This window comes from Aspergillus melleus, assembly GCF_016097325.1.
Source record: "Aspergillus melleus strain CBS 546.65 chromosome Unknown contig2, whole genome shotgun sequence".
Lineage (NCBI taxonomy): Eukaryota > Fungi > Ascomycota > Eurotiomycetes > Eurotiales > Aspergillaceae > Aspergillus > Aspergillus melleus.
In genome coordinates, this window is record NW_025763371.1 from 843,996 (window position 1) to 869,676 (window position 25,681).

Sequence of the window (25,681 nt, forward strand, 5' to 3'; positions counted from 1 at the left end):
TGGGGTCTGCGTGGTGTTTCACTGATAGTTGATCGATGCTCCCCCATCCACCACGATGTCCTGTCCCGAGATATAAGCAGACATATCGCTGGCAAAGAACGTAACTGCACCGGCAAGATCGCCAGGATATCCCAGTCTGCCCAACGGCACTCGACTCTCCAACAATTCTTTCTTTCCATTGACTGCCAAATCCTCCCTGTTCATGGTCGTGTGGACCGTCCCCGGAAGAACACAATTGTATCGAATCCCGTGGGCACCATATTCAACGGCAAATGATTTTGACATCGCAAGGAGGGCCGCTTTGGTCGGTGCGTAGTGGGTGAGCCGTGCAGATCCAAGAAGGGCCGTGATCGAAGAGATGGATACAACACTGCCCCCTGAGCCCTGATGGACCATCTGTTGCGACGCAGCCCGGGTCAACAGATAGGCGGCGGTATAGTTGACGTCCATGTGGGTTTGGAGCAGCGACTTGGTGACCGTGTCAGCCTGCGCAAACTGACAGATCCCGGCATTGTTGACAAGGGCATCGATTCGGCCGAATGCGGAAACGGTCTTGTTGATGAGCATGTCGGGCGAAGCGTCGGCTGTCAGATCGGCGCCGATAACGAGATGAGAGGTGAGTTTGCCGTCAAGAATGGGGTCGCTTGGAAGTTCCTCGTGCAGTGAACGGGCTTCTCGCTCGGTTGAAGGAGTACCCAGATGGTGCAGAACCATTATTGCTCCCTGCTGAGCGCATCGTGCTGCTATCTCCCTACCAATCCCGGACGAACTTCCGGTCACGACGATGACTTTGTTTTGAAGTAGAGTTCCCATTCTGTACGGGCTCTGCTCAGCAAAAGGTTGACTAGCAGGGGCAATTGAAATAATGTATCATAGGGAGAGGTGCTTGAACATGTTCGTAGTATATGGGTATATGCAACACCGTACAAGTGAATGCCATATAACCAGTGACATGCCTTGACCCAACCAACCAAATAACCAGCTAATCGAGGTGCAAGCCTTCATGAGCCAAGACCATGGCAGAACGATATGGAATTGGTCTCCTAAGGTGACAACAGTGTGTATATGTCGATCTATACGCAGATTTATAATGGCGAATTACGTGTACGATCTCCAATCGAGGCGCGCCCCTACACTCAATGTATGTGATCTACCAAAAAGCATCATTATATTTCTCTTGTACTCCAAGTCACGGATAAATATTCTGGATAAATTGATACATAAAGCCGGGCTATGAGAACTACTGCAGCCGGACCCATCGGCGTGCAGCAATTCTAGGATTATTCATGGCAGTAATAATGTGGTTCTGCACCTTGCGAACAATTCCATCACTGTCGAGCCCAAACCTCTGAAAGTTGGCGGCTCCGGCTCCAGAGTACCCGAAGGAGTCCATTGAAATTGAGGCAGTGCATATCCGGGCCCAAATTGTCGAAACATAGGCTTCAACCGAGATGATGTGCCGGCTCGTTGATAGAACGGTATTTTGGTAATCCTCTGGCTGCTTCTCAAACAGACCGAGGCATGGCATGCTAACGACTCGAGTCAAGATACCAATTTTGCTCAGCTTGTGCGCAGCGCCGTAGGCAAATTGCAGCTCGGAGCCGCAGGAAACCAGAGTAACTTGAGCATCTTCATTCTCCAAGACAACGTAGCCGCCCCGAGTCACTCTATCACGGCTGGTAGCCGTAATTCTGACCCCCGGAGGGTCTCGCGCCAGAGAGATAATGCTAGGTTGATCCGTAATGTCCAGGGCACACATCCAGGCCCCGATTACCTCTTCCTCATCAGCCGGACGGAGATATAGAAGATTGGGCATAGCACGAAACAATGAATCCACCTCAACTGGCTGATGAGTCGGACCGTTCTGTCCTTCGCCAATAGAGTCGTGTGTCGCGACGTGAATCACTTTCAGGTTGCTGAGCGCACCCATTCGTACTCCCGGAGCTGCGTACAGATAGAACATGAGGAAGGTGGCAGTGACAGGAAGAAAGGCACCGGGGCTGAAGGCTGCCAGGCCGTTGGAAATAGCAGCCATGGAGTGCTCACGAATGCCATAGCGAATAACACGGCCGTTAAAGTGATGCTGGTCAAGGATTCGACTTTGCTGGTCTCCCATCTGGTTGGAATTCCACAGGTCGGCACCCCCGGCGAGCATCTGGGGAATGTTGTCCATTAAAGTGTTGAAGACGTACCCATTAAACTGCCTTGTAGCCTGCGGATCAAGAGGTGTGTTCATCCGTTGAAAAAGATCCTGGACGTTCAACTCGCATGTCATGCGTTTCCGTAACTTTCCAGCCTCTTCGGGGTACCTTTGAGCGTAAGAAGTCACAAGACTATTCCATTCTGCTTCAAAGACATTTCCTTGATCTACCAGCTGGGAGAAGAATTCGATGGTCTGATCGGAGAGGGTATGCGTCTGCGCGGCTCCGTCTCCATTCGCATACAGCGCAACGTCTTCATCAGAGTAAGTTCCGTGATGCGACTTCGCGGTACCAGCGGTTGCAGTTCCATACCCAATGGTTGTCCGGATATTAACGAAGACGGGCTTCGAGGTGCTCCTCTGAGCCAGTTGCAAAGCGGCCAGAATCTCGTCAACCGAACTGTCCCCATTCCAAACATCGATGACAGTCCAGCCCAGTGCGCGCATTTTGCCGTTGGTATCCTCAGAGACAATCCAAGAAAGAGGTCCATCACAGGTGACCTGATTGTTGTCGTAACATAGAACGAGGTTGTCAAGTCCAAGATGACCGGCGATGGCCATGGCCTCTTGCGCGACACCTTCTTGCAGACAACCGTCACCGGTGGTGCAGTATATCCTCGACGTGATGATTTCATAGCCTGGCTTGTTGAACTGCGTTGCCAGATGCTTCGATGCGATGGCCAGCCCAACTGCATTGGCAATACCCTGACCAAGGGGCCCGGTGGTGACCTCAATTCCGGGCACTTGTCTTTCAGGGTGACCATGGCACAGCGTTGACTTCCATTGGCCGTCTTTTCCCGGGCTTTTGGCGCTGGCGTACAGCTTCAACTCGTCGACAGTCATGTCAGCATACCCGCTGGTATATAGCATGGTATAAAGTAGTATAGCGGCATGCCCATTGGACAAGACAAAGCGATCTCGGTTGAACCAATTTGGGTTTGAGGGACTGAATTTCATCGTATGACGCCAAAGAGCGACAGCAAGGGGAACCATGCCAATGGCTGAGCCTCCGTGACCGCCCCCGTTCTGGCGGCAGCAGTCTATGATCATTTTTCGCAGATCTCGAATGGCTTGGTCATTGTTCGAAATAGCGTTCTTTGTCGGATGGGGTTCATTCTCGGTCATGGTGGTCTGGATGGTCATTTTCGAAACTGATAGGAAAGGTTTATCAATGAATATAGCTGTTCATCACTGAAATGAGCGTTATTGATATATTAGAGCATCATGATCTTGCTAATATCCATAGACATCCGGCAATCAGAGCAGCTGCGTGGCATATACCCGCCGGCTATATGCTGGTATGGACCAACAAGATACTGCAATTTGGACCTGGAACAACGCGATAGCACTAATAGTATGTAATACTATAAAGTAAGGTACCCAAGTAGTCCGGCCTTGACCAAGTATACTTCCCTGTTGTCGAATCGTACGACAAAATGTCAAAGAACGAGCCCAAAGCCATCATCATCGGGTGCGGAGTGGCAGGTATCGCACTCTCTGCCCGCCTCAAAAAGGATCTCCATTTCAATAATTTCATCATCTATGAAAGGGAGCCCGAGCTCGGTGGCACCTGGCACCTCAATACCTATCCCGGTGTCGGTTGTGATGTCGATTCTCACCTCTATTCATTCTCCTTCAACCCGAATCCCAACTGGTCGAAACGTTTCGCCGAACAGCCAGAGATCTTGGAATACCTGAATAGCACGGTCGATAAATTTGGTATCCGGCCCCATGTCGTCTGTAATATCGAGGTAATCCAGGCCCACTGGGTGGAATCGTGTGCCGGGTGGCGAGTGCAACTTCGAGATGTCCAGACGAAACACACCTTCTGGAAAGAGGCAGAGATTCTGGTGTCATGTGTGGGGACGATTTCGACTCCCAAGGATTGTGACATCCCGAACCATGAGATCTTCGAAGGCGAAATCTGGCACTCTGCCCGCTGGAATCACGGCTTTGACCTCAAAGGGAAGACAGTTGCGGTGGTTGGTAACGGGTGCTCAGCTGCTCAACTAGTCCCCCATGTCGTTCGAGTCGCCAAAAAGGTTTATCAGTTTCAAAGATCGCCTCAGTGGGTGACTGACAGGACCAACCGCGAGTTCACTGCTTTTGAGAAGTGGTGCTTCGCAAACATCCCTCTACTTGGTCGCCTATATCGCTTCAAGCTTTGGAAGGATACGGATCGCTTGCATTCCCTCTACATGTCGGACTCGGAGGAATTGATTGCACAGCGCGAGAGGACAGCAAAGGCCGCAATTAATTATATGAAAGAGAATGCTCCCAACAGATATCACGATATCCTGATCCCCAAATTCCCACTCGGCTGCAAGCGTCGCATCTTCGATCCAGGCTACCTTGAATGTCTTCACAAGGATAATATCGAACTCACAACAGAGCCTATCGCGGAGTTCTTTGAAAATGGTCTCCGAACACCCAAGCGGGAGATTTTCGTTGATGCTGTCGTTCTCAGTACGGGTTTCAAGATCCAAGAGTTTCTTTCCCCTATGGAAATCCATGGCCGACACATATCACTCAACGAACACTGGAAGACCACTCGCGGCGCACAAGCATACAAGTCCTCCATGGTATCGGGATTCCCTAACTTTGGGATCGTCTTCGGTCCCAACGCGTTCCCGGCCCACAACTCGGTCATTTACGCGAACGAAGTCCAAGTGGAGTATATAGTGAGGACTATTTTCCAGCCTATTCTCAGCGGCCACTTTGCAGCAATCGATGTGAAAGAGGCCGCCGAGGTGCGCGATGCCAATACTGTTCAAGCAAAGCTGAAGACAATGGTTTGGTCCGCTGGCTGCTCTAACTGGAACTTGGACGCCAACGGACGCAATACGACGAACTACCCCGACAACACATGGAAGTTCTGGTATCAACTATACTGGCCCATGTGGGAGGATTTCAACTTTGTAGGCGACACCGGTCGCCGGCCGATGAGCCCGCTTCAATCATTGTCATTGATGGCGATGGCTATGGCGGGCATGGTTTTGGGAGGTATACTTGGTTCAAAGCATCTTGTCTCGACTTCCGTTGCTTAGCTATGCTGAGTACATAACTGTCGCCTACAGTCTTGTTGAATGTATTATTCGTAGTCAAGCTCACTGAGTAGCCTTGACATTCAATTAACTTATCTTTCTTCCTGAATAGCGCAGCCTGATCTCTGGACGTGAATAGAGCTAATTCCGGAACAGTCTGTAGCCGTACGCAGTGAAGACCGACTCTAAAGATACTACTAGACATGATGAAAAATTCACTGAAAGACACCTTTTCGTGCCAACTGCATTACCGAATTCACTTAAGAGCCCTCGCCATCTATAGACTCAGATGGTGGACTGCTGAAGGAGTTGAGATTGGTTGAATGATCTCGGAGGCTGTATGATTGATGGGCAGTGCGTTACGACACTATTATATCCTCTTATATACAAAGCCTGGGGGAGATTGATCATCCAATGAACTATTTCGCGCTGACAAATTCCTCAGGTCGTCAAATATCTCCAATCCTTTACTCCCAATAAGCCGGCTATGTATGCTCGCAGCATTGATTGACCCGGTGCCCTGCAGACTAACAAGCAAAATAGAGTACGTGTACATTCTGGACAATTGCCCCAAGATCCTGAGCAAATATTGCATGATGAGGGTCCTTCTGAGAGTAATAATCTCTATCGGCTAGATTCTCAAATATAGCCACGAAGGAGTGGCTATATCCATGCTATACCCGGAAATTCAATAAGTGGCATAATAGAATATCAGCGATTGAGGTGAGAGTACCTGAAGACCATCGAGGGAAATGTCTTTGCCTCCTGTAAGGGACTTGATGTAAGGTTTCTCCGTTTGGGGATGCAGACAGCCCTGCTTCAAGCCCAGCATCCGTTGGCAAGCCTGAGAATCGATATTAGCCAAGCGATTCGGTATACTCTCTTCTCTCTTCCTTGTCCTTCCTTTCCTAAGAATAGAGAAGAAAGCATTCTGGACAATTAGGGTGCAGACCTCTTCAACATCGACTGACGAAACGCTTGGCTTGAACTGCAGCATCACAATATGTGTTATGGACATTTTGTAGGGACAGCCTCTTTACTTGCATGTAGATTGAAAAGGAAAATATCAAGAACAGAAACCCCAACTCATCCGGGCCGAGAGCTTCAATTATACCCCTCATTCTTGGTGTTTCCTGACCTTCATGTAGCCGGCTACAAAAGACCGGTTACATGCTGCGCGAGAAGAGCGGACGGATATATGAGGCCAAAGTCCAGAAGAAAGATGCATTTCTAAGCAATTGATGTCTTTCTAATCCAGTCCCGCGGTGTCTTCAGTGCCCTTTAAAAGGAACGAAACCGCACACTTGAATCTCATCTCAATCATCATCCTTCAATTGAAATCGTTTCCCTCGCACGACCCAGATCGATCTTAACAATGCCCACCAAAGTGTTTGTGACCGGAATCACCGGATATATTGGAGGTGACGCATTCCACTTGATTCAGAACTCCCATCAGGATTTTGAATTCTCAGCATTGATTCGGAGTGAAGAAAAAGCGCAGCAGGCTCGCGAGAAGTACCCGGCTCTGCGGACCGTTATTGGTGACTTGGACGATGTCGACAAGATCACAGCTGAGGCTTCTTGGGCAGATATCGTGATCCGTATGGTTCCCCGTCCTTGTCCAGCGTGGCTTTAACCTTCCATCGACTAATCCTGAGACTAGACACGGCGGATTCATCCGATCATGTTGGTGCGGCCAACGCGATTGCCAAGGGGATGGTCGATGGCCACAGTGTCGATCGCCCCGGATTCTGGCTACACACCGGAGGAACGGGGATTCTGACATACTTCGATTCGGATGTCCGCAAGGTGTTCGGCGAACATGACGAGAAAGTGTTCAACGATGACGATGGAGTAGACGAGTTGACGAACCTCCCCTCGGCAGCATTCCATAGGAATGTGGATGAGATCGTCCTGAAGACTGGTATCCGAAATGCCGCAAGTGTCAAGACAGTCATCGTCTGCCCTCCTACTATATATGGCCAAGGACGAGGCCCAGGTTCGGGCAGAGGACGCCAGGCATACGAGTTGGCCTCGTTCATCCTGAAGCAAAAGTACTACCCTCTGATCGGAAAGGGCCTGGCTCGCTGGAATAACGTGCACGTCGCCGATTTGAGCAGGCTGTTGGAGGCTCTTGTTGATGCAGCTCTTGATCCCTCCAAGAAGGATGACAAGGAAATCTGGGGTGCCAAGGGCTACTTTCTGTGTGAAAACGGGGAACATGTATGGGGTGAACTTTCGAAATACATTGGCGAAAAAAGCTTCAGCCTGGGTTACACCCCGAAAAGGCCTACGTGCAAACAGTGGTCCCTTGACGAGGCTGTCAAATCGCCGGCCGGATTTGAGGCTGCCAGCTGGGGATGGAACTCGCGAGGCAGGGCTGTTCGTGCTCGCAAGACTTTGGGCTGGCAACCGAAGGAACGAACTCTAGAGGACGAGGTTCCCGACATCATCCATGCTGAAGCTGCCAGGCTCGGTTTGCGAGCTACTTGAGGCGACTTTGCCTAGAGGGACAGGTATTCCCTCGTGACTGGGGATTGGAGAATAGTTGACGTACAGCCAGCAACCCCTCTCTATGCTGGGACAGTAAATGGAAACCAATGCATGTCCTTATATCTTTTTCGTCTATCCGGAATCGTAGTTTAGAGGTGTATTGTTGACTCCTCTGAAGTAGCGTCGCTGAAATACCCCATATATAATCTTCCTTATGTGTTGATTAGAGGAAGTTTCGTAGCAACATTTGAGAAAGATAGAGCTACTAACGTGCATGGTGGAAGAGCTTCGACATGTATATTGCTAGCCTTCACGAGCCATATATCACAGAGATATAGCAGCCTCTGAATCGAATCTAGGTAGATTAGGTGCAGGTGACATGCACCTTTTGTCTTCTACGCTTTTTCTTTCCTACGAAGTTGAGGACTATTCATCGACATGAGACACCAACTGCACGGAGGCAATTTTCATCATACCTTTCTGTAAGTATACACATATATTGTTTCCGTTCCTACGTAACTGGAATAAAGTATAGCTTCCCAGGAAGGCACCTAAAGAAGCGACAGATCTACCTTTTACCGGCCCTTCTACCACTGCCCCCATCTTTCGTCATCCGAAGTAGAGAAAATAAGCCATGAATTGTAAGTCGACAAGCTTAGCTGCTTTGAAGTAATTGTCATTGTTCTTCTATCATTTTCCATTCAGGCAGTAATCACACACTTGATAAGGTCTGCTGGTTTGGCCAACGTAAGCTCTAGAGCCTTCGCCACATCTGAGAGGTCAAAGGTGTGCGTTATCAAGGGACAAAGATGCACCTGGCCGGTCTGAACCAGGTTAATGGCGGCCTGAAAGGTGTTCGCATATCTCCACACTGTCAGCAAGTCAACCTCTCGAGCGGCAGCGACCCCTACTTGCAGGCTCTGGGTAGGGCTACCCATTCCCACAAGAACCACTTTTCCTCCAGGCGCCGCGCAGTTGATACCAATGTTGCAGCAGGACTCTACACCAGTACACTCAAACACAATATCAGCTGCCCCAAGCCCGTCAGACTAGTATATCTTTCGCGATATGGCTAGCGAAGCCCTCCTTCACATCATCAACCGTCGAGGGATCAATGCGGTATGATTCCGTCGCTATAGCACTTTGCGATCCATCCCTTCCCATGGCAAAATCTAGACGCGACTGACTAATATCCACGATGCCCACACGGGAAGCACCAGCAGCCCGAGCCAAGCTGGCACACAGCAAGCCGATAGCGCCTGCGCCCAATACAAGCACTGAATGGCCTATTTTCAACCCTGACCGGCGGACGGCATGCAGGGCGACAGACAAAGGTTCCAGGAGGGCTCCCTCCTCAAAGGAAATGGCGTCGGGAATCTTGTGTACGAAGAGGGCCGGGTGGTTATATAGCTGTTGGAGAGACCCCTGGATCGGGGGTTGCACGCTGGCGGAACCCGTGAATTTCAAATGTGGGCATATGTTGTAGGAGCCGGAGTTGCAGAGGTCACAGCTCCTACACGGTTGCTGGGGCTCGATCACGACGCGATCGCTGATTTGAAACCCTTGGGTGACGTTGCTGCCCACGGCTGCGATTTCCCCGGAGGCCTCATGACCGAGAATAAGTGGCTGGCGCACCACGAACATGCCGTTCTTGCCGCTGTGGTAATAGTGCATGTCGGTTCCACAGATTCCAGTTGCTCGAATTCGGACCTGAACCTCATCTGGACCGGGATGGGTGGTAATGCGCTGTTGTAGGCATATGTCGTGTGCACCGTGTAGAACAGCAGCTAAATGGGTATTCGCAGCCATGGTTATGAAAACGGTTTGGCAGAATGATTGTTCAAGGATTGAGAAGCTCAATTCTTTCAAGGCCAATAGTCTTTACCGTTTTAGGACCCTATCATCTTTCTTATAGAAGTGAGGGAGCCAATTCCTTCCGGCTGTATGTGTTGACTCCATTGCGAACTGACTATCCCAATTTTGACAATAGCAAGACTAGTTACTACGAGTTCCTCACCGGCTTTATGCATCTAAGAGCGTTACAAGTTGCCTAGTCTAAAAGTGCAAGGGACAAGCTATTTCCCCTGACCTGCGTGAAGACCGTCGGTAATCAGCATCTCTGCCCCCGTCATATATGCACTGGCCTCACTCAAGAGGTAAACAGCCGCGCCCTTCAGGCCAACCCGCTTACCCATGCGCTTCCTTGATGGCTCTGACATGAGGAGAGATACAATCTTAGGCCTGTACGCGGTGATTTTAAATATCATATGTTAAGAATCTCCATCCGTTATGTGTAGTTAGGTATATGACTTTACTCTTGCGGTGTACAGAATGCCCTAGATGAATGGAAACCGACAGTAAATTGGCAGCGAAGGCCTTTAAAGGGCTAGGAATTGAGTGGGATCGTCTGTGCTCTTTCTGTGTCAAATGTGCGCTCGAAACCTGCTAGGCTCAACAAGAATCTTCACATGAGCCGCCTTGTGGTTGATTAATTCCAGGAACCCCCTCTGGACCACCTCGCTCAATGGGACAATGGATGTGATCATATCCTGGGCAGGGACCTTGCCAGATACAAGCGCTTGAAGTACTCCGGCAAAGTCATCCCGAGTGTAGCAGATGCCACCGATCAGTCGCTTTTCAAAACAGACAAGCTTATTGAGATTCAGCTGCAGAGGTCTTTCATGGATTGCTACGTTGAACACAGTCCCTCCCGGCCGGATAGCCGCAATCGCAGTGTCCAATGTGGCCTGAAGTCCGGTGGCATCGAAGGCCACGTCAACCCCGTCCGCATTAACCTCGCGCACTGCCAATAGCACTCGGTCCTGCTCAGTCGCGTCTGCAGGATTGACCACGGTATCTGCCCCGAAGTGCATTGCCATTCGCTTGCGGGACGGCGTTGTCTCGCTCACAACAATGTGGCCGGCGCCCCATACTCGGAGAAGCATCACGATCGCCAAGCCGATCGGGCCTGCCCCCAATACCACGGCTGTCTGTCTGGGTTGGAATTCTGAGAGTCGAATGGAGTGCCAGGCGACTGCGAGGGGCTCCAGAAGTGCGCCGACCTGGAGAGAGACAGACTCTGGAAGGGGGATGCAGCTGATGGCGTGAACTACGATCTCCGACGCGAAGCCGCCGCCGTCGGCACTCATTCCATACGAGGCATATCGTTTGCAAATGTTGTGCTTTCCGAGTTGGCAAATTGTGCAGGGTTCGACTTCGTAATGCCGGTCATCGAGTGCTGGGTTCACCGAAACCCTGGAGCCGACTTGAAGACCGTTCACGGCGGATCCCAGCTCGACAATCACTCCGGAGAACTCATGGCCTAGTGTCACGGGCAAACTCTCGCCTGTCCATGGGTTTGTCTCTCCGGCCTTGGGCGGGAATATAGGCCCTCCGAGATATTCGTGAATGTCAGAACCGCAGATTCCACAATACGCAATCTTGACGCGAACTTCGTTGGGGCGGCATGCGCTGTGGATATCAGAGAAGAAGACTAAAGAGAAATACCTCGCTAGGTAAAACCGCATACCGGGAGGGGATCTGCTCAAGCCTCAGGTCCTTTGGTCCATAGTACCGAAGGGCGATCATTGTGTGCTGGGGTGTTTCCGCCATGTTGTTCGCTAGGATTGATGAAATACAGCAGTGTGCTTTACATCGACCGTCTCCTCACATAGGAGCTTTTGAAGGGCTTAATATGTTCCAGCCTACCCACAGCAAGTCCTAGAAAATCGTTCCAGGCTCACCGGAGCGAGCCATGCGTCCGGTTATACGACTAGATCCCTGCTACCAAGTTGACAGGTGATAATGACCTGACTTTCCATTGATCGAGAAAACCAAGCCTCTGATGACAATGAGAGCGGGGTATAGACATAATCTCAAGGTAATGAGGTCATTGAGCATCAACAGTTGGACTCGCTTGTTGTTCTAGAAAGACTAAAGCGATAACTATGCTCGGTTGTAAACCTCGGGTATATGTGATGACAAATAGACAAATCCCCCTCGTTGCCGGCTTTATAACCCCCGTTTGTCAATGCGAGCGACGTGAAACGACATGGCGGTGATTTTCACACCTCAGAGCAATCCCACAGAGTCCAAGTGGATGCAACAGGGACGGAAAGTCAAAAGCAAGTCCGCTCGGCCGCGTGTCCGGGCGGGCAAGGCATGTAAACGGTGCAACCAGAAACGCATCAAATGTGATGCCGTGCACCACATGCCGTGCACCAATTGTGTGCAGAATGATAATACCGAGTGCGTCCTCCGCGAGTCAAGGCGAGGGACATATATCCGCAAAGGACATGTCTCGGATGCCGCAGAGAGCCAACCTCCAGCAGAGGGCTTGACAGGGACAGGTGCTGGAAGTGTTGACCTCGAACCTCCAACTCATTCCACCCCAGAGGGCACTGGCACGACCAGATCGCTTCGAATTCCTGAAACAGCAGCGACAATTGCTCCTTCTCCTGTGGACAATGTGTCACATCATCAGGCTTCTCCCGACGCTGAACCGCTAAGCAACCCTGCGGTGCCAGGTTCCGAGAACAGCCAGCATCATACCAATGCGCCGAAAGCCCAGATGACTTGTGCACCTTCACCAGGATGCATTCAGAGCTCAGCTTCTCACAGCTCGGCACTAGCCACTGATTCGCCCTCTCAACAATCGCCAGTCGGCTCCGAGGACGTTGCTTCAAATTATCGAGATATCTCCTGGTCGTCGATGTTTGATCATTTCCTCAATAGCCGAAAGGATGGTAAGGAGTTTGTAGACAAATGTTCCATCACCTACCTAGGGGAGTCCTTCCCCTTAACCATCGTTCTAAATGATCTGAACGAGGGTGGTCGTCCAAAGCTGCATTATCCAGGACCGCCGTTCCCCTGTTGTGAGCGACGCTCAGACATGTTGAATCAGAACCAGACGACACATATTCTGCCCGAGGATTTAGAGTTCCTGCGAATCAAGGGCGTTTTCGAGTATCCCGATAAAGTCCACTTGGACGCGTTTATGGGCGTTTTTCTGGACCGCGTGTATCCCATCTACCCAATCGTGAATCGGCATGAGTTCATGCAGCAGCACTCGAATGGGGATATGCCATTGATCTTGCTACATTCTATTTGCTTCATTGCAGCTACAGTGTGCCCTTCGGCCGTGTTGCACCGTGCCGGTTTTCTATCCCGACGAGATGCTCGCTTCTTCTACTACAAGAAGGTGAAGGCTCTCTTTGATTCCGGGTATGAGATAAATAAGATTGTCATCCTCCAGAGCGCCATCTTGATGTCTTTCTGGGGTGGAGGCCCCAACAACTACTGGAACTTTTATTCCTGGATCAGTACGGCTGTCACTATTGCCGAAGCCTTGGGAATCCATCGGTCGGTCGCCACGACTAATATGCAGTCCCAAGACAAAAGTCTCCTGAGGCGCTTATGGTGGATCTTGGTGACTCGAGACAGCGCCTGTAGCTCATTGGTGGGCCGACCATTTCGCATCGAGCTGGATCAATCTGATACAGAAATGCTGACGATAGAGGATTTCGCCCACGACGCAATGACGTCGGACTTTCTGGAAAGCCCTTTCCGTCAAAACTATGCCCGTTATCAAATCGAGATTGCCAAACTCTCAATTGTCCTGCGCGATATTGTTATCAGCCGCTTCTATCCTGGAAGACGCTCACCGTCCACGCCAGACATACTTCAGTCAAGGCTATATCAGTGGCGGGGGGAACTGCCTCCAACCTTGACGTGGCAAGAGGATGTACCAGACCATTCGAATCCCTTTTCCATGACTCTCTCCGTTCAATACAACCATCATCTCATTATGCTCTATTTAGGTCGCATTCCGAGTGTCGACCTCCGAAACAGCCACGGCGACATCGAGGAGATTATGGCCATTGCGGCGCAGAACATATCAACCGTGGCGTGCGCAGTCGTCACTAAATCAACCATACTCGGCATGCCTCACGAATTCTTCCATAGTATTTTCCTGGCGCAGGCCGTCTTCTATACGAAGCTCAAGAGCCCGAACAAATTATTGGCACAGCTTGGTCGGGCTGCGCTCACCAATTGCCAGATGGTGCTCCACGAGTCTTGCGAGTGCTGGGACCCTAGTCCATGGATTATGCAACTGTTCGATAATCTCTCGTCGAGACGGCTGGAGAAGCAGGCAGCAAACGCCGAACAAAGGAGTCAATCTTCTGGGCCCGCCGAGGCACTTGGTCTAAATGGGGGTGCTGGCTCAACGCCCGGAGCCGGCGTGTTTAACGGCCTTTTGGGCTACGATCCATGGCAAAGCAACCCCATGTTGTCGTCCTTGTTTGAACTGCCTCCGGAGCTTTTGCTGCCCGAATGATTAAAAAACGCACTGTAGTATAAGCCCCGTGGATGTACTTACATGTATTTACGCCGCATATTCATAGCTCCCAACAGAGTCTTTGAACACTTGCTCTGTTTGCCGAAAACTCACCAGATAATGCATAGAAGGCGCCAAGGTCGAAGGATCTTGATCAATTAATCAATTGTTGTTCTCAAGGTTTCTGTGCATTGTTCGTCCCTGCCTTGGCCTGATATAGAAATAATGCTTACTAAGAATTACGGTACGGTACTGGTCTGTACCCAAAGGTACCGGTAACTTACGGGCTGAGCTGGAGAGCGGAACCTCCGTAGTGCATCCCGACTTACTGACGACTGCCTGCCCGCCTCCCCTCCTCCTCCGTCATTCCTCTTTCTCCTATTCCTTTAATTCCCCAGGGGTTCCTGCTGGTACTCTGCGAACTACCCTATATTGGTCCAATTACTCTCCCTTCTGCAGCTCCTAGTCTCTCGAATTCTCTCACTTGCGAAGATAGGGGAAGTGTGTGCGTGTGCGCTCCAGCTCATCCGTCATGGCGTCCCAAACCCCGGCCGTTGTCATGGACAAGTACGTCTGACCTGTCTACCCTCACTTGATATATACTCCTCATACTTTCTCTCCTGCTAACACGAATCCTTCTTCTCAGCGGAACTGGTTATTCCAAGCTCGGTGAGCCTTAGTTGACGCCCCCCGACGCTCGTTCCAACTCGACCGAACCGCTTTAGGCTGACAACCCAACCCCAGGTTTCGCCGGTAACGACTCGCCCTCGTTCGTCTTCCCCACGGCAATTGCTAGCAAGGGTGGCCCCGGTAGCTCCGGAGGCGCGACCAGACCGGCTGTCGCAAACAAACCATCGTTCTTGGCCGGAGGTGGTGGAGCCGGCTCACACCTGTCCTCAAAGCGTGGCACGGAAGACCTGGATTTCTTCATCGGTGACGAAGCTCTGGCTGCCGCCAATGGGCCTGGCTATGGCATCAACTACCCCATCCGACACGGTCAGATCGAGAACTGGGATGCGATGGAACGGTTCTGGTCGAACTCGATCTTCAAGTACTTGCGCGTCGAGCCCGAGGATCACTACTTCCTTCTCACCGAACCGGTAAGCTCGCGCTTGCATCTCACTCACCCGGTTTGCCAGGAGGATAAGAGACAGAAAGAGCGCGACAAAGGATTTTACTAACGAATGTAACTCTGACTAGCCCCTTAACCCCCCCGAGAACCGTGAGAACACTGCGGAAATCATGTTCGAGTCATTCAACTGCGCCGGTCTCTACATTGCCGTCCAAGCTGTGCTTGCGCTCGCCGCCTCGTGGACCTCCTCCAAGGTGACCGACCGGTCGCTCACCGGAACCGTCATCGATTCCGGTGACGGTGTCACCCACGTTATTCCCGTCGCCGAAGGCTACGTCATCGGGTCTTCCATCAAGAGTATACCGATTGCCGGTCGAGACATCACCTATTTCGTACAGAGCCTGCTGCGTGACCGAGGCGAGCCCGACAGTAGTTTGAAGACGGCCGAGAAGGTTAAGGAGGAATACTGCTACGTCTCCCCTGACATCGTCAAGGAATTCGCCCGGTACGACCGCGAGCCGGACCGTCTCCTCAAGCACACCGTGACCTCGCCCAACGGCCGCAGCGTGAGCATCGACGTCGGCTACGAGCGTTTCCTGGCCCCCGAGATCTTCTTTAACCCCGAAATCTACTCCTCCGACTTCCTGACCCCCCTGCCAACCGTTGTCGACGGCGTCATCCAGTCCTCCCCCATCGACGTTCGGAGAGGTCTGTATAAGAACATCGTCCTGTCCGGAGGATCCACGCTATACAAGGACTTCGGCCGACGCTTACAGCGTGATATCCGGCACCTGGTGGACGCGCGCATCCGGGCCTCGGAGGCACGCAGCGGAGGAGCGCGAAGCGGTGGCTTGGACGTGGCCGTCGTGACGCACAAGAGACAGAGACACGGTCCGTGGTTCGGAGGAAGCTTGCTGGGCCAGACGCCCGAATTCCGAAGCTACTGCCACACCAAGGCCGAATACGACGAGATAGGCCCCAGCATTGTCCGGCGATTCGCTCTCCTTGGTGGCCCGGGCAGTTCGTAAAAACCCTGCAAGTCCTAAGATAAGAAATCCGTCTTTGTCCAAGGAATATCTGTCTTCTTATTCTCTTCACTAGCTACACCCCCTTTCTTTTAGTCCGTGTCCATAGTATACTTGTTCCTTTAAGTTTCTTTTTACGGGTGTCGAAAACAAACCTCGCTTAGGTTGATATCATGGGGTTTAGTATCTACATAGCATCGGGAGTAGTTAGACTGGAAGGAGAATTGGAATTCATAACGTATGTTTTCTCAATCTCCTCAATCTAGAGTTCCCACTCAGATAACAAAAGAAGTATACTAGTGTTATTGAAGGTATGAATTAACCCGTCTGTAGCTAAACCGATATATTCATGCCAGGGCCAATTATAATATGCCAGGTGAGCATATAATATACCAAAAATGGATCCCGATTGCTTTTCGTCTAACCAACTCCGCAAAATGCTCAATATATTTTACATATCCACCTTATTCAGAATAGCCACACCCTCGACGTGACCCGTCTGCGGGAAAAAGTCGAATCCGCGGATACTCTCAATCTCGTAGCGGACCTTCTTCGCGTCGTCGCCCTGCACCATGACCGCGACGTCACGAGCCTGGGTGTGCACGTTACAACTAACGTAGACGACGCGCCGGGGACCGAAGGCGAGGAACTGGCGCAGGAAGTCTTCGCTGCAGCCCTTGCGCGGGGGATCGATGACAAGGAGGGTCTGGTCGGGAGGGTAGGGGACGTCTTTGAAGAGGGTGGCGGCGTCGGCGGCGGCGAAACCGGTGTTGGGGAGGTTGTTGGCGCGGGCGTTATCGCGGGCAGAGGCGATGGAGTCGCCGGCGACGTCGACGCCCAGGCTGGATTTGAAGATGGTGGAGAGGGTGATGGTGAAGAGGCCGGAGCCGGAGTAAGCGTCGAGGAGGTATTTGAGGGGTTTGGAGGCGTCTTGGGTGTGAGGGGGCAGGGATTGTTGGCGGATGTAGTCGGTGAAGCCGGAGAGGATGGAGTTGTTGTTTTGGAAGAAGGCGCCGGCTTTGTTGGTGAACATATAGTCGTCGACGTACTCGATCGAGGTCGCGTTGTTGTCTGTCACGCAGCGCTTCTCCTCGATGTAGTCGTCGTGCTCCACGCGGATCACGTCTCCCGAATCTTTGTCGCTTTGGTTCTTTTCTTCGGCGCTGGGTTCGGCTGCGGTGTCGGCTTGGTCCTTGGGGATGCGAGTAGTCGACTCGCGCATTAGGAGCGTTGCGCCTTTAGTATAGTGTCCAATGTTGTCCGCGACCCTCTTCCTCTCGCTCTTGAGACCCTTGCGAACGATGTCGGTTCCCAGCGGGCAATCCTCGATGTCGAGATCCAGGCGTCGGTTCTTGTAGGTGAAGCCGATCGGCGGCACTTCGGTGTGAGGTTGTCCGGGTCCCTTCTGTCGCCTCGAGTTTCCGGCAGGAGCAGCGAAATGCGGTGTGAGCTTTGTGCGATATCCATAGCGCAGAGGAGAGGGGAACGTCTCGCCAATGGCGGGGATCAACTCCGGGATGAGGCCGGAGAAGTTGGCGTACGCCTTCTCCACGATGCGCTTCTTGTGGGCCAGCTGGTCCTCGTACGACATCATCTGGAGCTGACAGCCGGAACATTTGCCGAAATATTGGCATCCAATAAGGGAATCGTCGCGCGTGGGACCCGGTTCAATGACCTTGACAAAGTCCGTCAAGCTGTAGGACTGAGACTCGAAGTGTCGCACCACCTTCACCAGTACCTTGTCGCCGGGCACGGAGAAAGGCACAACGTAGACATGGTCGGCATTCTCCGACAAGGCAAGACCGTCACCCGTAGATGACAGCTCTGCGACGGTCACTTCGATCTCGGTGAAGGCTTCTGGGAGCGTCGGTTGCGCTGTCTCCGCTGCAGAGTCGGCAGCGACTCCAGTCTCCGGCTTGTTCTTGCGCAAAAGTTGGTCGATGTCGGTTTGGAGAACCTCGTCATGGCCACTGCTCTTGTTGTTCTTCTCCGTCCGAGGCTTCTTGCTGCGTCTTCCACCCTGGTTGGGTTTCTTGGGAGCGTGCGGCATTATGTTCGCGGGGAATCGTTGCGCATGTGAGGGTCGAGGAGAGGGAGCACTGACGTGAGAGAGACGGCGTATCTGAGGAGAGAATCGAGACCAATTGGTTCTACAGGCGAAGAGTAAAGGCTTCCGGAACATGTAGAAACGAAGAGGGAAAAGGGCGCAAATCGAGAGTAGAGGGGAAGAAGGAAGGACGAGAAAGAGGGAGAGGAAAAGAAGAAAAAGATGAGTGAGAGGAAAAAGGCGGGCGGGGATTGGTCGAGCGGGCCGCCGAGAATTCATCAGGAACTTTCCGACTTTCTCTTCTTCCTTCACCTTCATTTCAATACAATCGCCGTCTCCCTTTCGTCTTCTTCTCCCCCCCACATACCCTCATTCTCCTCCTCTTCGTCGGTTCTGCTCTCCAGTGGCCTCTGCGGGCCAGAGAGCTTTCTTTTTTTTCTCATCATGAGCTTCGCTCGTCCGGCCAGATGTCTGTTCTGCAGCTTCTCCCGCGCTGCCACCCCCGTCTCTCGCGTGCCTCGTCGCCAATTCCACCTCTCGCCGGCTCAATTCTCCGATCGCAAACCCGGAATCTCCAATAATGAACCGCCTACGGAAGGAAAGACCCTGCAGGAGATCAAACGTGGACTGAAGCCGGAGGACTTCCAGCCGTACTCGGAGGAGGAAAAGAAGGCCCTATCGGAGGAGTACACCCCCGAGCAGATGGCCGCCGTGGAGGCCGGTGAAGCCGCCATTGACCCCAAGGACATGGCGGACCAGTTTGGCGTGCGTCGCGATCCCATGACGCTCCGTTACCTGGATGATCTCTCAGTCATCGAGCCCGGCGTGGACAGACACGTCCGCGCACCCAAGTCTCACTCCGACTACAACGTGGCCCTCAAGAACGACGATGACTTCGCGAAGGACTTTGCCCAATACTTTGCCGAAATGCCCGACAATGTCAACGTGGGGGAATGGGTGAAGTTCCTGGAGACCCTCCGGGTGACCAAGGGCAAGGAGGAGAACGAATTGAACCCCCACAGTGCGCTGGTCCCCGATTTTTTTCAGCCCGGAGAGACCTTGACGAGCGAGAAGCCCGATGAGCGCCCGAAGATCTTTGAATTGGAAAGGCCGGGGTCTCAGAACAAGGAGTCCGATAGCATGACGGATGCTTTGAAGAACCTGGTGCTGTCCACCGGCTACTCTCCGGGGGAGATCCGGGGGTTAAAAACGAAGATTCTTGTCCAACACTCCGTCACCAACCAGACTCGTCTGGGTAAGATCCGAAGTATCTATGTTCTCTCCGTCGCCGGTAACGCCAATGGTCTCTTGGGAGTTGGCGAGGCCAAGTCCGATGAAGCGAGTGACGCCCAAACCCAGTCTCAATACCGGGCCATCCGAAACATGCAGCCCATCCCACGGTACGAGAACCGAACTATCTTTGGTGACGTGAAGGGCAAGGTGGGAGCTACCGAGCTGCAGTTGATGACTAGACCCCCTGGTGAGTTTACACTCTTCCCACATTGAAGCATACTTGACTAATCCTAATTTATGAAGGCTTCGGTCTCCGCTGCCAGCATCTGATCTTCGAAATGTGCCGCGTCGCCGGTATCCAGGATATGGCCGCGCGTGTCGGTCGTTCGCGAAACCCCATGAACACGGTGAAGGCTGCCTACCAGGCCCTGATGAGCCAGCGCGATCCGGAAGAGATTGCCCGAGCCCGCGGAAAGAAGCTGGTGGACGTGCGCAAGGTCTACTACTCCGGACATGCCTGATCGGGTTATGTCAAACTAGTGAATTGGACGGTCATCCTCACGCACAGAATCGACTGACTGACTGACTGTACGACTACGAAGGCACAGTTCAGCGACATGTGCGAATCATGTCTTTTGCGTTAGAGCTGTGTATATAATTTTGGATTTTTTTCTTCTTTTCGTCCGAACCGAGATATGTATTTGTATTTGCAAAGATTCATTGTCATATTATGCATCATTTGAATAGGAACAGGGCCAGCCAGACATGGTATCTCAACTCCAGACCAAGGGTATATCTCCATATCCAGCATAGAACAGAAGTATCAAGAACATGAAGTCCCCATCAATTTAAACAAACAGAAAATAAACACCCCCAAACACCTCTAACCAATCCAAACACCCTCCTCCCCAAAACATGTGTAGTTAAAATCAACCCAACCCAAACAAAGATCAAGTATAACCCTCAAAAACTAACATCATCCCCCTCATACATCATCCCACCCTGCTGATACTGATCATCATAACCCATCTCGACGTCCCCATCGTGATACGCCTCCTCCTGCTCCTGCTGTTGCTGTTGTTGTTGCTGCTGCTCTTCACTCTCATTAAAGATCTGTTGCTGCAACACAATACTGTAAACGCTTGCTTTGAGCAACGTGCACACGGTCGCGGTCTTGCGTTCGAGGTGGCGCAGTCCGTCGAGTGTTAGCGAGGAAGGGTCGCCTGAGAGGTCGGCGAGTTTATCGGAGAGCTACATTTTTTATTTTTTTGGTTAGTTCGAGCGGTTCTTGTTGAAGGAAACGGTTGGTGTGCGATTGCGTTCATTTGTAGGTGGGGATTGGGATATTGATTGTAGAGGAGGGGAGGAAAGGAAGAGGACACACCTTATTCACATTCCCTAATAACCTCGTATACTCGTCCAGCACCTCCTGCTCGAGATCGGAGACGAGGGGGTTCGACGCGCGCAGGAGCGGGTTTTCAGACACGGAGGAATCCCGCGGCGGCGTGGCGGTTGCTGCGGGGTCGTCGGAGAGGGGGGTCGACATTGTTTTGTGACTTTTGCTAGAGTGGTTTGGGCTGAATGAGATTGAGGGATGCGATGGATGCTGCGATTGAGCGGAGGGAGTTAAGTCGAGGGTGGTTCGGTGGGTATGAATGAGGAGGAATCGGAGGTGGAAGTGGCAGGTTGTTTGTTTGGGTTGCGGCGTCTCCGTCGGAGGTTCGTCCACGCATTTTGATCGTTTGTTGTGATAGAGACCATGGTTCTTTCAAGTAATCAAAGTCAATCAATTAATCTCTATCTCTACGTATATTAATAGAGATCAAGGTCTATCTACAATTTATTTATAAGATACTGGGAACCACAAAGTATAGTTGTTATAGTTCCAAGTCCACAAGCACCGGGCCTGTCAACAAGACCAGGCATCCAAAGCCCCGATCTTTTCAACGACGAAATAATATCAAACAATATCCCCAGAGGAAACCCTTATGCTGTCTTGGTTCATCATCGCTGGATGGTCAACAAAAGACAGCATGACAAACAAGTCCGAAATCGCAAACGCCGTCTTCTGCAATAATGACAGTAGAAAAACAAGTGCAGTCACAAACAACAATTGAAACAGCAAGCACAGAGGTCGTGTATAGTGCTGCAATGAAAGCAAAACGAACCCCGAAAATTATCCCATGAGTGGAGTGGTTTTGAGGACACACTCGGCCACCTTGAATAGTCAACAGCAATATAGAAAGCCAGAGCTGGCATAAAAGTGACATAATCAGAGAGGGAAAAAGATAAGGACATAAATAGAATCAAACCCAATAAACACTCTAAGCTCCCAATACTCCAGGTGATAGCAGTAAGGATATTGTTGCTTTCGGATACAAAGATCTTCTCGCATCATCGTCGTAACTGAGCTGCATGCGATACAGAGAGCGCTCGAACAGTCTCGCAAAGAAAAAGAAAAAGAGATATAGTCGTCAGCTTCATGATTCAACGCATTTACATATCCCCGTCATGGTGAAGGGTAACGCTGTTGAATTCCTCAAACGGGTCGGAGATTTCGCCGTTGGGGGTGGCAAGGCCAGAGTCCATCGGGACACCCTTCATCTTGGTGGGGTTGTTCCCTCCGATGTCAACACTGGCACTTTCCTTGACATTACGGAAGTTGAGTGTGTCCGTTGCACGACCCTGGTTGGGGATCATCGGTGGTTTCATGTGGCGGATAAGGGCCCATTGCGTTTGCCGGAAGAAGGGATGCGTCTTGACATCAGAGGCTCCCGCTCGGGCCCCAAGACGCTTCGTCTCATCTTTGATCAAGAGCTTGCGAATCAAGGATTTGCAGGTGCTTTTGCACGGTTAGCCATCTGTACATAGCAGAAGTTGGGTGAGGACTTACTTCGATATTTGTTGAGCCCCTGCGTGTTCGGGGAACTGTACATCGTCACGCAGGATATTGCCAAATGTGCCATTCCGGTTCTTGCCCTTGAATGGCGTGGTTCCGTAAAGCATCTCGTAGATCAGGATGCCAAGCGTCCACCAGTCGACGGCGCTAGTATGCCCGCACCCTTTGATGACCTCGGGAGCAATGTACTCTTCCGTACCGACAAACGAATTGGTTCGGAAATCAGCAATGCAAGATTTGGTGTCAATAGTGGGCAAAGATGTCGTCGAGCTGCCGCTACGTCCTGGGATCATCGTGGGCGCTCCGCCTGGACCAGACTGCTTAGAAAGATCAAAATCCGACAACATGATGTGACCCGACTGATGAAGAAGGATATCTACAGGTTCACGATTAGCACGGCTCCCAAAATGGCATCTCATTGAAATGGACATACTCTCTGGTTTCAAATCACGATAGATGAATCCCATCAGATGGAGATACTCGAGAGCGGCGGTAACTTCCGCGGCGTAGAATCGCGCGGCGTCTTCCGAAATGCATTTCCCCGGACGCGTTTGCAGCGCTACAGTGGAGGAATACGGGTTAGTGGATGATTTTGTGTTGAATCTTCAGTGCCACACGTACCTCGGAAGAATTCGCCACCGCTGCAATATTCCATACACAGATAAAGATAATCTTCAGACTGGAAAGAGTGATAGAGAGTGACGATGAATGGGTGATTACTCGTGGCGAGAATCTCCTGCTCGGCCAAGGCCCGCTTGATTTTGTTGCGCTTGATCATCTCCTTCTTACTCAGGACTGCGGTGTTGTCAGTATTCATCCCATTTTAAATAAAACATTCCCGTCCTGTGCCTGATGAACGTACCTTTCATGGCATATAGTCGGCTCGACTTCTTTTCACGGACAAGGTATACCTTACCAACATCACCCTTACCGATCAGCTTGACCTTGTCAAAGCTGCTTGGTCCGACTTCCACGTTGCGGATCTTAATCGAGTTGGAGCTATACGTCCGGCGGAAAGCAACCGCGTCACGGATTTGACCGGGGGTAGGAAGCTTGCTATCAGCGCCAAGTGTGGGCACGGCAAGATTCAGTTCCTTGTCCCCTGGCAGGCTGACCTGCGAGTCAACAGCACCCGCCTGCTCCACCAAAGGTTCCTTTCCTAGCTCAGCGGTCTGGGGCCGCTCGGCTTCATCCCGTGCAAAAAGACCTTGCGCGTTCGGTGCAGAAGCGACGCGACGAAGCTTTCGTGCTAATTCCTCCTTATTGGCGGTGGTAGCCTGCTCGGCAGCGGAGACGCCGTCCACTTGCAATTCGGGGGTGTCCGGAGGCGAAGAGGGGTCGGAGCCTTCAATGCGATGTTGCAAAGAGGGCTGCCCTTGATGGACGAAATACGGATTCGCCGTCGCGGTAGGAGAGACTCCCTCGTCCAGCGGGTTGCCCTCACTCGCGACGGTGGTTGAGCGATTGCGACCAATAGTAGGCAGGAATCGGGATTGTCTAAAAGCAGATTTGGTATCGAGTTTGGCGGCGGGGGACGAACTGTCGCGGTCCCGCTCGCCGCTGTGGTGATGGCTTTGGTGGGACGAATTGTTGCCGGAGCTGTTGATACGAAAGAAGTTCTTGATCTTCGTCGGTAAATGGCTAGACTCGCCGGGGTGCTTCTTGGACGCCATGGAGAGACCGGAAAAATTCCCACGTTTTTCGTTTGTCACATTGGACGGGCTCGAGGCGAAAAGCTGCGTCATGCCTGTCGATCACTGGAACTTGCACCAGAAACCGTGGAGGGATGGCGTCGATCCGTTTGAAAGAACACGAGAAAGAGAAGGATAGAAGGCGTTGATTCGGGTTACGGCGAGAGAAGAAACGGGGCTGGCTAGCAGCAGGGCGGACCGAAAGGCCGCGGGGAGGCGAGGAGGCGGTGCTGGGCTGGAATTAAAGGGACATCCGCTCGGGGACGAATGGGGGCATGGAGGGAACGAGCCGTCGGAGCCACTGCGATCAGGGACGCAAGGACAAAGAGAAAGAAAGACGTGAGAATTCACAGACCAAAGCAAATTCTCCACGCGAGACACGAGAAAGATAACGAAGGCAAATTGGATGAAACAGGGACAGGCAAGCGAAGGGAAAAAGGAAGAGAAAGAGGGAGAGAGAGAAGAGGGAGAAGAAGAGCGACGGGGAGGCGAAAGTGGAGACGTGGAGGAATTCCAGGCTTAGTCAAGCGTTCCGGGCCTTGCGAGGTACCGTCTGGTATCGGGTACGCCAGTGGCCCGTCCAACGGCTAACAATGCAAGGTAGAGTGACATCCGCGCTACTTGCTCCTTCCAGCCCTCCAAGCAGGGCCCTTCTTCGATTTTTGTTCTTCGCCTCTTTCGAGTTGCCGTCGGAGATTTGGCCCTGAATTCTGTCCTGAATTTTAAATCTAAGTTCTTCCCAGACCATGGATCGCATGACAGCTCCCCTCCCAGGATGATCCAACAAATTCATTCTTGCCCTGTTCTGTTTCTTGGTCAGCCATTACAAATACCTCCCTTCAAACCGCCCAGGTTCGGTAGCAAGATGCAACAGAGTACAACAGAGTGCATCAAGACCACCTTGCCTGTCTGGTATTCACTTCCTACCTGTGGAGTGACGTGGTACTCAGTTTACCTGCATGGTAGACTGCGCCTCAAGTTCCTCAAACAAGGTATACAACTGGCACAACAGAGGCCCAACCTAGTGGATCCGTCGCTTCTAAAAGAATCTGCTCTTTTGCGCGTTAATATATTAGCTGGCAACGGATAACGAAGATCGCGCTTCCAGGTCTTATGTCTATTTCTCAGGAATCTACATACTGCCTGCAGTATGGAGTACTTCACTCGTGAATCGTATGATGATCTACGAGAGCGGACCCGCGCTCCGTAGACAGTTGCATACGCAGTATAGTACACATCGGGCGAAGAGTTTCAACGCCGATGCAAAGACCTGGTTTCCTGGCAGTCGAAGGGTTCACCGCTTGCTGCAGCCACTCTGCAGCCACCAAGAGTCTAGTTCGTCGGTACAGCAACTTGGCGTATTCCAAATCCCATGTACGACTTTGGCTTGGACTTGGAGGAATGCGCCCTCTCCATGAGCCTTACTGGGCCAAGAAGACAAACATGCACTTACCCGCGAACTGTTGAGAATCCGCTGAGTCAACGTAATCTGATGGGTTGCAGAACTCTCACCCCTTGCAGGAGATCGAGCGACAAGGTCCAGATGTGAGACGTCACCCTCTTTCCTGTGTTGAACTCTACTGATTCTGGGGAGCGAAGATGAACATCTTCAACTAGGTTTTTGACGGGAACTAAATCAT

At 51.8% G+C, this 25,681-nt stretch overlaps 13 protein-coding genes across 13 annotated transcripts; 5 read left to right on the top strand and 8 right to left on the bottom strand.

The window, feature by feature from the left end:
• Window positions 1-18: 18 nt before the first annotated feature.
• Window positions 19-714, bottom strand: LDX57_003149 (SDR family NAD(P)-dependent oxidoreductase; the record flags this gene model as incomplete). Its single annotated transcript, XM_046084791.1, has 1 exon — window positions 19-714. The coding sequence occupies one exon, from the start codon at window positions 712-714 to the stop codon at window positions 19-21; it is 696 nt and encodes a 231-aa protein (XP_045940754.1).
• Window positions 715-1,240: 526 nt separating this feature from the next.
• LDX57_003150 (uncharacterized protein) lies at window positions 1,241-3,578 on the bottom strand (the record flags this gene model as incomplete). Its single annotated transcript, XM_046084792.1, has 1 exon — window positions 1,241-3,578. Exon 1 carries the CDS (start codon window positions 3,341-3,343, stop codon window positions 1,241-1,243), a length of 2,103 nt encoding a protein of 700 aa, XP_045940755.1. The 5' UTR covers window positions 3,344-3,578.
• Window positions 3,579-3,636: 58 nt separating this feature from the next.
• LDX57_003151 (flavin-containing monooxygenase) lies at window positions 3,637-5,604 on the top strand (the record flags this gene model as incomplete). The annotated part of the gene is made up of 1 exon (XM_046084793.1): window positions 3,637-5,604. One exon carries the CDS (start codon window positions 3,637-3,639, stop codon window positions 5,245-5,247), a length of 1,611 nt encoding a protein of 536 aa, XP_045940756.1. The 3' UTR covers window positions 5,248-5,604.
• Window positions 5,605-6,619: 1,015 nt separating this feature from the next.
• Window positions 6,620-7,965, top strand: LDX57_003152 (uncharacterized protein; the record flags this gene model as incomplete). The annotated part of the gene is made up of 2 exons (XM_046084794.1): window positions 6,620-6,845; window positions 6,908-7,965. 2 exons carry the CDS (start codon window positions 6,620-6,622, stop codon window positions 7,735-7,737), a joined length of 1,056 nt encoding a protein of 351 aa, XP_045940757.1. The 3' UTR covers window positions 7,738-7,965.
• Window positions 7,966-8,438: 473 nt separating this feature from the next.
• LDX57_003153 (uncharacterized protein) lies at window positions 8,439-8,675 on the bottom strand (the record flags this gene model as incomplete). Its single annotated transcript, XM_046084795.1, has 1 exon — window positions 8,439-8,675. One exon carries the CDS (start codon window positions 8,673-8,675, stop codon window positions 8,439-8,441), a length of 237 nt encoding a protein of 78 aa, XP_045940758.1.
• A 106-nt stretch (window positions 8,676-8,781) lies between these two features.
• On the bottom strand, window positions 8,782-9,546 carry LDX57_003154 (uncharacterized protein; the record flags this gene model as incomplete). Its single annotated transcript, XM_046084796.1, has 1 exon — window positions 8,782-9,546. One exon carries the CDS (start codon window positions 9,544-9,546, stop codon window positions 8,782-8,784), a length of 765 nt encoding a protein of 254 aa, XP_045940759.1.
• Window positions 9,547-10,160: 614 nt separating this feature from the next.
• On the bottom strand, window positions 10,161-11,349 carry LDX57_003155 (2,3-butanediol dehydrogenase; the record flags this gene model as incomplete). The annotated part of the gene is made up of 2 exons (XM_046084797.1): window positions 10,161-11,208; window positions 11,267-11,349. The coding sequence occupies 2 exons, from the start codon at window positions 11,347-11,349 to the stop codon at window positions 10,161-10,163; spliced, it is 1,131 nt and encodes a 376-aa protein (XP_045940760.1).
• Window positions 11,350-11,788: 439 nt separating this feature from the next.
• Window positions 11,789-14,074, top strand: LDX57_003156 (Zn(II)2Cys6 transcription factor; the record flags this gene model as incomplete). The annotated part of the gene is made up of 1 exon (XM_046084798.1): window positions 11,789-14,074. One exon carries the CDS (start codon window positions 11,789-11,791, stop codon window positions 14,072-14,074), a length of 2,286 nt encoding a protein of 761 aa, XP_045940761.1.
• A 193-nt stretch (window positions 14,075-14,267) lies between these two features.
• On the top strand, window positions 14,268-16,174 carry ARP3 (actin-related protein 3; the record flags this gene model as incomplete). Its single annotated transcript, XM_046084799.1, has 3 exons — window positions 14,268-14,641; window positions 14,721-15,174; window positions 15,275-16,174. Exons 2-3 carry the CDS (start codon window positions 15,094-15,096, stop codon window positions 16,172-16,174), a joined length of 981 nt encoding a protein of 326 aa, XP_045940762.1. The 5' UTR covers window positions 14,268-14,641; window positions 14,721-15,093.
• A 448-nt stretch (window positions 16,175-16,622) lies between these two features.
• TRM2 (tRNA (uracil(54)-C(5))-methyltransferase) lies at window positions 16,623-18,221 on the bottom strand (the record flags this gene model as incomplete). Its single annotated transcript, XM_046084800.1, has 1 exon — window positions 16,623-18,221. One exon carries the CDS (start codon window positions 18,219-18,221, stop codon window positions 16,623-16,625), a length of 1,599 nt encoding a protein of 532 aa, XP_045940763.1.
• A 441-nt stretch (window positions 18,222-18,662) lies between these two features.
• On the top strand, window positions 18,663-19,972 carry MRPS5 (mitochondrial 37S ribosomal protein uS5m; the record flags this gene model as incomplete). Its single annotated transcript, XM_046084801.1, has 2 exons — window positions 18,663-19,698; window positions 19,755-19,972. 2 exons carry the CDS (start codon window positions 18,663-18,665, stop codon window positions 19,970-19,972), a joined length of 1,254 nt encoding a protein of 417 aa, XP_045940764.1.
• Window positions 19,973-20,414: 442 nt separating this feature from the next.
• LDX57_003160 (DASH complex subunit DAD3 family protein) lies at window positions 20,415-20,997 on the bottom strand (the record flags this gene model as incomplete). The annotated part of the gene is made up of 2 exons (XM_046084802.1): window positions 20,415-20,702; window positions 20,836-20,997. The coding sequence occupies 2 exons, from the start codon at window positions 20,995-20,997 to the stop codon at window positions 20,415-20,417; spliced, it is 450 nt and encodes a 149-aa protein (XP_045940765.1).
• A 950-nt stretch (window positions 20,998-21,947) lies between these two features.
• Window positions 21,948-24,095, bottom strand: NRC2 (putative serine/threonine protein kinase (Nrc-2); the record flags this gene model as incomplete). Its single annotated transcript, XM_046084803.1, has 5 exons — window positions 21,948-22,293; window positions 22,345-22,726; window positions 22,784-22,909; window positions 22,972-23,145; window positions 23,213-24,095. The coding sequence occupies 5 exons, from the start codon at window positions 24,093-24,095 to the stop codon at window positions 21,948-21,950; spliced, it is 1,911 nt and encodes a 636-aa protein (XP_045940766.1).
• Between the last annotated feature and the right edge of the window lie 1,586 nt (window positions 24,096-25,681).